Genomic DNA, 13300 nt, shown 5'->3' with positions numbered 1-13300 from the left:
TTGTTAGAATGTTTATTATATGAAATAAAACATCATAAACATTAAATATTTGAGTTATTTAATAGCTATATGAATTTGTTTACAGTGCACATATTGTGAATGATACATTATATGCTGAGATATGCGGTCAACTAAAGCTCTGAGAGTGAGAACTTTGGTTGTTTACATTAGTACATTTGGCTGTTCTGAGAAGTTATGAACCATCAACCCACCAGATTATCTGTATGTTACGTTTGGCGCATGTTTTGCAGCAGATTCCCTTTGAAACAATGTGAATGCCACCGTTAGCGCACCATTGTATCCCAGTGACTGAGTAGTGGATGCAGCCAGAACACAACTCCACACTAGGTCTGGCTTGAACCACAGCTCATGGCCCTTCTGTGCAGAAGCAATGTCACACGACGCACCACAGAACCACTGCAATATAATATTTTTACTATAATTATGTCTATTGTTAGGCAAGTGACCATAGGTTCTAGTAGAATATATTAATATTACTACTATTTTTTTATATTGTTGTTAGTAGCAGTATTATTTATATTTCTTATTACTAGTAGTAATAGTATGTAGATATATTTATAGTATTTGTATTGGCTCACATGTAGATACGTAGATAAAATGTAGATAAAAGTAAAAAACGTTACTATTATTATTATTATTATTATACTAACAATAAACGGTTCCTAATAGTAACAGCAACAACAACCACAATTCACAAATGGAAATTAAGAAGATATCCTGATTGTGCTTTGTGTAATAGTTGAATTAGCTTTAGTTTTGTAGAGTGGAGTGTGCTCTTATTGTGGCGCGGTGTGTGGTGGTATCGCCCCGGCAGTGTTAGGTTGTAGTTCGCACGGTGTTTGTAGCTCGCAGGACTCGTTTGAATAAAGAAAGCGGATAAAATGTCGCGTTGCGTGAACGTGTAAAATGTGAGCTCGGGACCGTGGTACTTGTTTACTGCACCGTGTTTCTTCCCGTTATTGATGCGTTTAGAGCGGGTCTGTTGTTTTTGTCGGCGCTCTGCGTGCGGACGGACGGAGAGACGCTGTGAGACTGTTCTCTGAACCTGACTGTCTCTTTCGGCTGTAGTTGATATAATAATAATTATAGTATCAGCTCTAGGTGCAGCCGTCGGTAGGAGTCCGCGGTTATAAAGGACTGTGTGGCGGAGCTGTATGATGTCTGAGTTGCACATGGAAGGGAGCTCGGCCGCAGTCCTGGAGCAGAGCGAGCTCCGCGGCTCCGTCAGTGTCAGTGTGCGGCTGCCGTCGCCTCGTAGCGCCGTGCCCGCCTCCAGAACGGCACTCGGCTTCAGCTCCAAGAGCTCCCCGAGCTCCCCAAGCTCCGAGCCCGCCGAGGAGAGACCGGGATCCCGCTGGGTCCGCCTCAACGTCGGAGGAACCTACTTCATCACCACGAAACAGACCCTGTGCAGAGAACCCAAGTCATTTCTGTATCGGCTATGTCAGGAAGACCCAGATCTAGATTCAGATAAAGTAAGTCTCCAACATTTCCAGTGCAAAGGGACAGCAGACCTTGCTGCACTGCTCCTTCTGCAGCAAAAGCTCCTTTTGCATAGCATTTACAGTTACAATTTTTATTAATTAATAATTTATGATAATAGGTGTTTTGAGAAACCAGAACATATATCAACAACAGTCAATGATGCCCCCAGGTCTGGGATTTAAACCCTGATTAAAACATCATAGTAATAAGCTGCACAGGACTTTGCATTTATAATGCATCCATGCATCTCAATTGTCCAAAATGTATTTGCCGCTAGTATAGGAAGCAGTCCCTTAAGTCAGATGGATCATATTATTCGACATAGTGTACAACAGATGTGCACAGTTGTACTGAGGATTTCCTTTCTTCACATCGAAGGTGTAAATTCCAGCAGATGGTGAGAGTCTCAGAAGCAGAGACTTGTCTGTGTTTGATTAAGAATCAGTCGAGTATATGTGGTGCCAAGCTGAGCATTATGTGTTTAGTGCCCTTTTACCCTTTTTAGAATTTCCTTGATGTGCAACATTTGATATTACATCAACAGAATTATTTTAAAAAGTAAGCAACGCCAACAACCATAGTAACTGTTTTTTTTCTCTCTCTCTCTTCTGTGGTCTCTGCAAAAATCACTGACAACTTTCTTCATTTTACCATCTGGTCAGAACAACAATTCAGTTATTACATTTTCAGTATTATAGAAAAAAGCAGCTGTTGTATCCTGTTATCAATAGTCCACCAAATCTTACTCCTTATCTCAAATGTCCTTGTTTAGATTTTCTAGTGCAAACTTGTTCTGTCTATTTTATGTTTCCCTTTCTCAGTAGCAGCTTCTTGACACCTCAAAATCCTTTCAGGTGCATAGTCTTGTCTTTTCACAGTAGAAAACAGACAGAATTGCCAGTGGATATACTTGTAAACGAATAGTAAAGTTTTATTTTCTTCCATTGCTCAAAATGGTCAAGTTCCTGTGTAATTCTTAGTAGTCCATTTTTAACTCCAGTTTTGTTTAGGATCTCCTGTTTTTTTTTCACTTTCCTCTGTCTTATTATTTAAATGCCTATGGCAGAAATTTGCAAAGGTCTGTGATGTGTTTAGGTAATTGCTTGTGTAAGTTATAGTGTCTCTGAATAGGAACAATGTCAGGTGACAATTTTGGAAGCAATTCTTCTTGGGAGGACACATCTATAACTCACCGGTATAATGAGTGATGGAGGAGTAGTGGAAGGGCATGCAAATATAACACGTCCCCTTCCTACTTTTTCCCTTCATGCTGAAACTACTTTCTCACTACGGAAGTATATTAAATGTTTCCAGAATTGGAATTGACTTCGCTATAGTTTTTTTAAACAGTTGCATTCATTGTCAAAGTTAAGAAATCAGTTCTTTAGTCTTAAAGAGGAAAATTAAATAGTAATCTGTGATTTTGTTTGGCTGTTTGGCGTTATTTGTGACACGTCATAATTGATTACTGTCATTCTGCCCAGGATGAGACAGGAGCTTATTTGATTGATAGGGACCCCACATACTTCGGACCTATCTTGAATTATCTGAGGCATGGAAAGCTAATCATCAACAAGAACCTTGCAGAAGAGGGTAAGATATTTTGGATGTTTTTCCTTAGATCCATCATAATAACAGTGCTTCTGGTTGATCTTAAAAGCACCATTTTCTGTAACTGCATTATTACTGGAACACAATGTCCATACAGCACAGGTAAAATCTACAGGAATTGTAAATTGTTTCTCAAAGGGGACAGTGTGTACTCAAAGCATTATGTCCATTGTAATTTAAATCTGACAGTATAGCCTCATGTACTCCAGATCACTTCCTCTGTACCTCTCACGATCATTTTTTTAGCATTGAAAAAATACATAAGTCGTGTTTGATCTATAAAATATAATTTCAGCCAAAATATTTGTAGATAAAAATAAATTGCATTATGCTTATTGTATGCTTATTGTTCCAAACCGAAAATAGAGGGATACAGACAGGATTTTTAAGCAACATTTGCTTCAAAAATATCTCTTGATACATGCATTTATGTATTTGGGGTCCTTGTTTTTGTTAAATTTGAATGATTTATTGAAACAGTGTCTTGTCTGGTCTCTGCAGGTGTTCTTGAGGAAGCTGAATTTTACAACATTGCATCACTGGTGAGACTGGTGAAAGAAAGGATACGAGACAACGAGAACAGGACATCCCAGGTGGGAATAGATCATGGAAGGGTGGCACTTTGGGCTTGATTTAGCAATGCAGAATAATTAAGTCCATAATTAATTACTGACACAGATTGTCTACAGAACTCTTCAATTTAACAGGTCAAGCTGTATTAAAATGATCAGAAATATATTTTCACTTTTTATTCTGAAATTGATTGCGTTACTTAATTCCTCTTTGTTTTCAGCTTTTTTTGTATGAGACATAAATCATGGTTGACCACACGTATAATGACCTATTTATTGATGGACCGCCTACCAGGCCAGCCTAGAAAAGGCATTTTCACTTATTGACTGACTGACTGATTCCTAATGTTGAAACGAGCATGGGTTCACAAACCAGAAATATTAGTTCCCAGCTGGAACCAAAGAATAGTAGATTCTTCAGCGCAAGCCATGGCTGAATAATAGGAAATAAGACAGGGACATGCTCCATTTGTGTGTGTTTCTGGGGCTGGGTTTGGCTCTGCGTTACAGTTATGTTTTTGTCTACTGTTCACAAGCTCAGCTGGACGGCTCGGAACTCGGCACCATTTACACACGTATTATATCACACAGAGAGAGGAGGTATTTTGGGCTTTGCTGTTTTTGAAATGCCAAAATCAGACATTTTCCTTTAAATATGACAGAAAAGTTAGATACCAAATTTTGTTCTGAAAGCATTTTTAAAATTTTATTTAAATGTTTTAAAATTAAGTAAACATCTTCCACAGAGAAGACACTTTAAGAAAATGTTTACAATAGTTTTACATATTTTCACTTAGTCAGTCAATCCCAAACTTATTTTGGCCTGGAATGTTATTGCAAATTTTGCTTCTGACTGTATTTTTTAATCAGAGCATTGCAGTATGAGTTTCTGTTCTATCATGTACTCTATATAACATATTTTTGAGATGAATAATTTAATTACTATTATTTATTATTATTTTTATTTATTTACAGGGCCCTGTGAAGCATGTGTATCGTGTACTCCAGTGTCAGGAAGAGGAGCTCACACAAATGGTCTCCACAATGTCTGATGGATGGAAGTTTGAGCAAGTGAGCCTGTATTTCTCCTCTACCTTGAGTTTGTGTAGTCATGCTTATTGCTGGAATTCTTTCTGGGCACACTGCCATACTGAATGTATGTTCCCTATTCAGGATGGATTAGTTAGCTTTCCTTGTAATCTTTGGAGCTTTTTGCCTCTGTCTTTACCAATAGTTCTTTCTCAGTAAATATATCCCGACTGTAATTTCAGCATAAGTGTATTGTACTTGATTAAATAAACATCTGAATGGTGTTCCTATCGTCTATTTAATCACTCAGAAGAATCACAGATGTCTATTTGGCTTTTGACTTACTTGGTGTATTGTTCTTTTATGCTAGTGTTCTGATCATTTTGCTTTTTATTGTTTGTGTATTTGCACAGTCACACATGTCTCACATGATGCAGTTAAGGCAGAATAATATGTGACGTCCTTCAGGGGATCGTTTTTCATGCAGACTTCTATTTATGTCAGCTGATCACTTGCTTTGGTTTTAGAAAACCTTTTGTGATGATATGAACCTGATTCATCTTACTTGCTTTTTTAGCTCATAAGCATTGGATCGTCTTACAACTATGGCAATGAGGACCAGGCCGAGTTCCTGTGTGTGGTTTCCAGGGAGCTTAACAATTCCACTAATGGAATTGTTATTGAGCCAACCGAGAAGGCTAAGGTGAGATCAAACCCAGATGAACTGTATAATATAATTTAGATTTGATTTACCTTTCCCCTAAATAATAATCTTACATATATTTGCAGACCACCTGGCAAGTCTAAATCAGTGCAGTAGGATTTTTAATCAGATAGCTTAGTTTTTCTCCTACATTTTGACTCAAAAATAACTCATCCTTAGGCATCTCCAGTTATACTTATTCAGTAATCCATTACAATATTGCATTATGCTCAATACGGTTGTGTTTTCAACATTTAACCTATCAGCTGGGTTTTTCTGATTCACAGATCCTTCAGGAGAGAGGTTCCCGGATGTGAGGAGACCTTCTTACCTGTGCTGACACAAATCTCTCAGTCCTCTTTCCCAACACTCCTCTCCCTCCTCTACCATACAGCACACTCCAAGTCTCTCAGCTCACATGCCCACCCTTCCTTTTTCTCACCCTCCTCCCTTGTGCCTTTCCGCAGTGGGGGGTGTCCTGACCCCCACTCCCTGCAGTGCTGCAACATTATCCATTCAGCACCAACACAAATGATTACTGATGTTATCTACTAATCAGAAATCCTAAACAGGTTATACTTCATATAATCTGTGATGACTGCAAGACTGATGGCTAGGAAGAGTAAGGTTTACGAGGTTTATCTGTCACTGTACCCTTAGTCATCCACGTTGCCTCGGACCTTGGTCTTTATCATTTTCATATTCTGCTCATAATCATCGTAATTTACATCGTTGCTGGCATGCTAGTTTCAAGGGATGCCTGTGCCCTGCTCAGCTTGGCTATGCCTACATCACAGAACTCTCCTCAGGACTTCCAGGGCCATGAAAAGTAAACAAAAAGAATGGTTTGTCCTTCACCCCCCCCCCCAATCCACTTTTCATAACAAGCACATTATCTCACTGTGTAAACTGAGTGAACGAACATCAGCAGCAACAATCGTCTACCATGCCTGGCCTGACATAACGCACAGTGTGGAACAAGATGGCTGGGACATAGAAGACGGCTTCTGAACATGCAGCATTTTATCTCCAGTTTGTAGTGTGTCTATCTCTTTAAGTATATCTGCCCCCTTGTAGGTTGCCCAGGAATGACTGGAAGGGAAGGGAGTATACAGACAGCTTCCTGGTTGGGCATCCCACCCAGGTTCACCGCTATGAATCGGAAGATTTCTCCCATTTACTCAGGATGATGCATTCCATCCTGGGGACATTTTTTTTGCCATTTCATTTGTTCAAACAACCAAACAAAAACAAATGTGCAATTTCAGGAACATGTAAGGATTATAAAACAAACAAATTACAATAAGGCTGAATTCAAAGTAACTGTTAATATTTAACCACCGCATTCATTTTTCTTTAACAAGAACAATGTGTCTATTTGTTTGGTGAAGTTTATGAATTGACCCATGGTCCTAGTATATTTATCCAGTGCCTGGTCACTGATACTTAAACCTTTGTGTTGTTCTTTCCCAACTTGAAAATGGGAGACTTCCGTTTTCTTATTTTACACTTTTTTTGACATTACAGAGATACAGTTCTTTAGCATATCACATAAGAACTCCATGAGACTGTTGACAGACAAAAGTGCCCTAATGTCTGGAGTCAGGGCAGAGCTATAGTGGTTCTCTAATGTGATGGTTCATTTAAGAGGTCAGCTCCAGTTTTCTTAGAACACCATCACATTTTGGCTGTTTAACTGTTCCTATCTCATAGATTTAAAGAAGTTATATAAGTTATAGTGGAATAGAATTTAATGTTAAGGGCTCTATTTTACATGGATTAAGATTCATGCCCTTGTGTCAAAATATACCATATTACTTCAGGTAAACTGTGCTACATTCATATATGTTTTGACATCAGAGCCAGTATTTGGTCCTGTTTTACACTGAATTAATTGCCCTAGATGTTTAATATTTAGACGTTCAAGACTAGATTATAACTAAATCTCACAAAATCTTAGAATGTGCTAATCTGCTAACACAGAGCGTGCTTCATGATGTGTTGACAGTATTTAACATACATTTATTCTGTATCATTGTATAGGTAACGGCATGAATTGGTGTAGGGTATTATGTTGTCCATTGAAAAGCATCTCTATCTGTTAGGCAGCCTCATATACATTGTCAGTATGACCATTTTTGTCATTAGTGTGTTCAGATGTTGTGTGCTTACACTATTGTTATTAGGTTGGGAACCTTTTTTTACTCTTTGCCTCATTTACATTGTGCTTTTCACTCTTTAAAATGAGTAGCAGGAGGAGGGGTGCTGAAATGTGCTTCATTTGCTAGCTTTTAATTTTCTTTCTTATATAACAGAGCAGGTTTTTCAATTGGCAGGATCATTTTGGTATATTACTTGCCTCTTATTTTTACTTACTCACTTAGAGAAATTTGACTCCTGGAGTGCTCATTTGTTCAGCCCCAGTTTATTATTCAAGTTCTCGTAATAGTATTGAAACCCCACCCTGCGGCAAATGATTCCATTGTGTTTTATATGAATCATTTCAGGTAGGGGGCAATTAGATTTGTTTATTCATCAACGTGGAGGCAAAATCAACATGGTATCTATCGTCATCTGCCCCATTGTTCTAAGGCCAGTTTCCTGGATGTGGATTAAGTCTAATTTTGGACTTAAGCAATGCCAGTGGTATTCCATCATTTAAAATATGTATTAGGTATAAAGGGAGGCAAAGAATCTGGCTTTAATATTTAGAAAGTATTCTTATGTCGTTTTAATATCTTTGTTTTCCTTTGTCTCATTGTTTCATGCGGTGCATGTGTTTCACACAACTGATTCAGATTGTCCTTGTGCCAGCATTTTTTTTTTATCTCATGTCCTATGGAAACATTTAATTTGTGCCCTTAATCTTCTGCCTACGTGCACATTAAGTATGTCTATGTGTTTTTTTTTTTGTTGTTTTTTTTTTCTTTTTTATACACACTTCATGGAGGTCAACAAACACAGCAAGGTCACACAACAATGCAGTCACTGCAATCTATGCAGTTTACTGTAGGCCAATTAAAATCATCAACAAACATAGATCAAAGTAAACATTACTTTTAATACTTTTTAATCATTTTAAAGCACTTGGGCACAGTGATGTAAAAATATAGATCTTTTTCATTTTAAACATTTTGTATATGCCCTTTGTGGTCCTCTCACTTGTTTGTGGTTAAACAAAATGAGATATTGAAGCAAAAATTTCTGTGGGGAAAAAAATTTCCCATGTTTTCTGTATGGGAGGGAGTGGGCCCTTGTTTTCTGTATGTGGACTTGAACGCATGCAGTGTGTTAAAGTATATAATGTTATATACTGGGGTTGTGTCTAGCCTTGTGTTAGCATAGGCATTAATTGGTGCATGGACAGTGACGAGAGGCCTTGGAGTATGTGCAAGGTGGCAGTTTCAGTATAGTTTCACTATAGTCTTAAACCTGGCCCATAAACATTAACTTTTAGGCAATGTTCCATTTTGTCTTGTCCAAACATATAAGTAATCTTTACCACAGAATATTTATTGAAATGTTTGGCATTAACTGGTTGCTTGGAAGCTGACCTATATGGACAGGAATGCAGGCCTCAATCATATTTATTCACATTATAAAAGGGTTCATATTCAAAAGATGAGGTTAGTTTTCAAGACTGCCATAATATTTAGTCTGCAACACCTGCATGCTTTGATATTCAGTACACACACGTGTGCATGTGTGCACACATACAAAGAAAGACATTTAAACGTATTGAAAAACTGCTACTTACACCAGATGTTTTGAGTGTATTAAGTTATCAACTGTATTGATGTCAAGTGTGACCTTTGTCTAAATGGAGATTGTGGAGATAAGTGTTCTGGAAATGAATAGTCTCGGTCAGACTTTCTGTTTTTCTGAAGTTTGTCTAATGATACAGTTTTTTTCAGTGTACAAATTGCAATGAGGAAAAATGTCTGATTTTTATCATAAAACGTATTTGTGTTCAAAATGTTGTAGTTCTCATTTTATCACAGAACTTTGTTGCAATTGTTTACCAGAGAACTGAGCATGTATGTACACCGTAAATGAATAATAATAATAAAAAAAAAGTTTTCCAGAAGCAGATATTTTACCTATGCTGTTTATTTTTTTACACATAGCTATTGTGAACCTCACCAAAGCAGTAAGTCAAACAGCTGTCTGTTCCTGATTGAGTTCTTATGTTGATGTAGAACACAGGTTTCCATCCCTGGTTTTCTGGAGTAGTTCCTGCTCTACTTTTTGCTTGTTTCATGGGGTAGCATCCACCATACATATTACGTCTGGGACTAACTCGGGTAGCGTTTTTTAATTATTTGTTAAGTGTAATGTGTGTGGAGGTGGTTAGAGTATGATAACGTTTAAGATTCACAAATAATGGAATTTAATAAACCAGGGCAGGAATCTGCTATTTTTTAAAATGAACTTATCTGTTGATGCCCATAACTATATCTATACTTTAACATTTATCAAATGAAGAACGTAAAACTAGTCTCACCTGGATTAACATAATAAAACATTTATTTTTGTAGGGTTAAAAAATATAAATATTTCATCACAGGCGTGCCTTTTGGGCATGAGGTCTTCTTTTTCCAGTGGAGAGTTAATCATGATCTACCTTTAAAAAATGAATGAATGAAAGAAAGAAAACAAAACACCATGAGTAGCTCATATTAAGGCTACCCTCAGAGGAAGTATGAAAGTGAATAAGCTTTTTAAATGTATATTTAAGTGCAGTGCGATATACCCCGAAAAGTTTCATCGTGACTGACACATTGGGCACACCTGTATCACCTTGCTTCATTCTGCTGTGTGTGTAATGTGAGGCTTGTGGTTGTGGAGTTTGTATGGTGTGTATTATATTAACGATTTCTCAGTGATTTCTAGATGTTTGCAAAGATCCGGGGTGGTTTCTAATATATTAAGTTGTTGCTGTGGTATTTAATGTGGTTGCAAAGGTGCAGAGTTGCTAAGGTTTTGCTAGGCTGCAACTATGATATATAGGTTGTTGGCTAAAATATTGCTATGATGTGTTTGTTGCTAAGGTATATATGTTGGTTGCGAAAATATTGCTAGGTGATTTTTAATGTGTTGCTATGATAGATGTCGGTCACTAAGGTGTTGCTAGATCGTTGCTAAGGTGGTGGGTTACTAAGGTATTGATATCCAGTTACTATGGTATTCCAGGTGATTTCTAAAGTGTTGCTAGCCTGCTACAGGTGTTTGTGTCAAATTAATGTTTGACATTAGTTTATGGGCACTTTTCTTGAAAGCATACCTATGGGACAGAAATTAAGGTTTGGATGATTACTGACTGAATATCTTCTATCAGAACTTACAAGATCTGATCATAAACTGTACTTTGGATGGGTTTGAACAGCATAATATATAACAATACAGCAATCTGTGCCAAATTTATTTTTAGTTTTTTAAAGCATACCTATGGGACAAACATTTCTGAGTGAAAACCTTTGATCAGATCTTTACCAAAAGCACAAACATAAATTATATGCTATTAGTTATATAACTGTGTCAAATGTGGTAATTGTAGCTCAAAAACTGTGACTCGTCAAAATGTATATAGGAACTGTGTAGTTTATAGGAACTGTGTAGAATAGAAATAATAACATGACAACAAAGAACAGCAATCTGGCTTTAATAAGACAATTTCATGACTGCAGTGTACTGTTAAAAACAACCTGAGTGAAAGTACAAAGTATATCAGGTCATGAAACTGCTGAATTAGTTAACCGCATATAAGACACAGTTATGTCCCAGCAAGAAGTAAAATATATTAGGCATTGTTCTTTTCTGTTTTCTGTTGTACACTTGGTCTAAAATAAAATTCCAGTATCAGAGTTGAAAATAATAGCAAAGCAGTACAGATGCTGTCAAAAACATAGCATTAAATAATAATCATAAGCATTTTTATTTCAATGTTACTTAATAGGGCGGCATGGTGGCACAGAAGGTAGTGTCGCAGTCATACATCTCCAGGGGCCTGGAGGGTGTGGGTTCGATTCCCGCTCCGGGTGACTGTCTGTAAGGAGTTGGTGTGTTCTCCCTGTGTCCGTGTGGGTTTCCTCCGGGTGCTCCAGTTTCCTTCCACAGTCCAAAAACACACGATGCAGGTGGATTGGCGACACAAAAGTGTTCATAGGTGTGAGTGTGTATGTCTGTGTTGCCCTGTGAAGAACTGGCCCCCCCTCCAGGGTGTATTCCCGCCTTGCACCCAATGATTCCAGATAGGTTCTGGACCCACCGTGACCCTGAATTGGATAAGTGGTTACAGATAATGAATTAATGTTACTTAATAAAATTTAAATGAGTAGAATTCCAATTTTTCATAAACATGCTTAAGCAGGGATTTTTAAATTATTATTATTATTATTTTATTATTATTTTTTTATATACAGGGAACAATTTAGTTGCCCAAGTCAATATTGGAAACGGATGGTTTTGAATAAAACATGAATAGAGGCTGTCTGAAGCATGAAGCACTGAAGCATGTTCTATGATGCACTGTTTCCTGCTCTGTTTTATTTTAACCAGTCATACAGTATTTATGCTGAGGACAATTAATTATGAAACAATGATCCTGATCCAGATGGTTGTTTGTTATTAGAATTATGAGATGTTTTTTTATGCAGCAAACAAAATAAATATATATGTATATTTATCCGTGTAGAAGATGTGTATCTGTTTATTGTACAAATCCAGAAAATGTGGGTATTTTCTGTAAAATGTACCAAAAATATTATTTCATTCATTGTTTGTAACCACTTATCCAGTCCAGGGTTGCTGTGTGTCCGGAGCATACTCAGAATCATACAGCACTCCATCACAGGGCAACAGACACACACTCACTTAATCTGTGATTTGTTCATTCTCTTGGACATTTTTTTACTAACAAATATAAAAATAAAACATTTCCATAGTCTTCACTGGCCATCTTAATTCTGTTTTGTCAGCATAAACACTGATATAATTTAGAAAACTCAAAAAATGTTGTTATAGTGAAAATAATAAGAATTAATATTTTATCAAAAATTCATGTCTCACAGTTGTGAAACATAAGTGTGAATATGAAATTAATAAGACCAAAAACAAAATAAATTAATACAAATATAAAAACTAAACGGGCAGCATGGTGGCGCAGCAGGTAGTATTGCAGTCACACAGCTCCAGGGACCTGGAGGTTGTGGGTTTGATTCCCGCTCCGGGTGACTGTCTGTGATGAGTTGGTGTGTTCTCCCCGTGTCCACGTGGGTTTCCTCCGGGTGCTCCGGTTTCCTCCCACAGTCCAAAAAACACAAGTTGGTAGGTGGATTGGCGACTCAAAAGTGTCTGTAGGTGTGAGTGAATGTGTGTGTGTCTGTGTTGCCCTGTGAAGGACTGGCGCCCCCTCCAGGGTGTATTCCTGCCTTGCGCCCAATGATTCCAGGTAGCCTCTGGACCCACCGCGACCCTGAACTGGATAAGCGGTTACAGATAATGAATGAATGAATGAATGAATAAACTAAACAAAATTCAGTCTTTGCTAGCAAAAATAAGCCATTCCAAAAATAAGTCACTTTATGCCACAATTTTTAAGAGAATTGTCACATTGTTCAAACAGAACATTTTTCAATGTAAAATTTCAAGGAATTTAGGTCTTTAATTATCTGTAGTTCATAATATCATGACAAATGTCAGAGTAAATCACTGTCACTTAACACAGTCCACCGCTGCATCAAGAAATGCAACATGAAACTGATATATGCAGTGTGAAAGCATGCATTTATTTTGAACAGAAACACTGGCAGATTCTCTGGGTCCAAAGCAGTGGTGGACAAAGTACACAAACCATCTTCATGTAGATCTCCAGTTGAGT

At 37.5% G+C, this 13300-nt stretch overlaps 1 protein-coding gene across 1 annotated transcript; it reads left to right on the top strand.

The window, feature by feature from the left end:
* The first annotated feature begins 846 nt into the window (after positions 1 to 846).
* On the top strand, positions 847 to 9502 carry kctd2 (potassium channel tetramerization domain containing 2). Its single transcript, XM_066666199.1, has 6 exons — positions 847 to 1496; positions 2991 to 3099; positions 3619 to 3710; positions 4665 to 4760; positions 5296 to 5421; positions 5709 to 9502. Exons 1-6 carry the CDS (start codon positions 1176 to 1178, stop codon positions 5736 to 5738), a joined length of 774 nt encoding a protein of 257 aa, XP_066522296.1. The 5' UTR covers positions 847 to 1175; the 3' UTR covers positions 5739 to 9502.
* Positions 9503 to 13300: the final 3798 nt, after the last annotated feature.

Source organism: Hoplias malabaricus, chromosome 3 (assembly GCF_029633855.1).
Source record: "Hoplias malabaricus isolate fHopMal1 chromosome 3, fHopMal1.hap1, whole genome shotgun sequence".
NCBI classification, from domain to species: Eukaryota; Metazoa; Chordata; class Actinopteri; order Characiformes; family Erythrinidae; genus Hoplias; species Hoplias malabaricus.
This window is presented reverse-complemented; position numbering and strand designations above follow the sequence as displayed.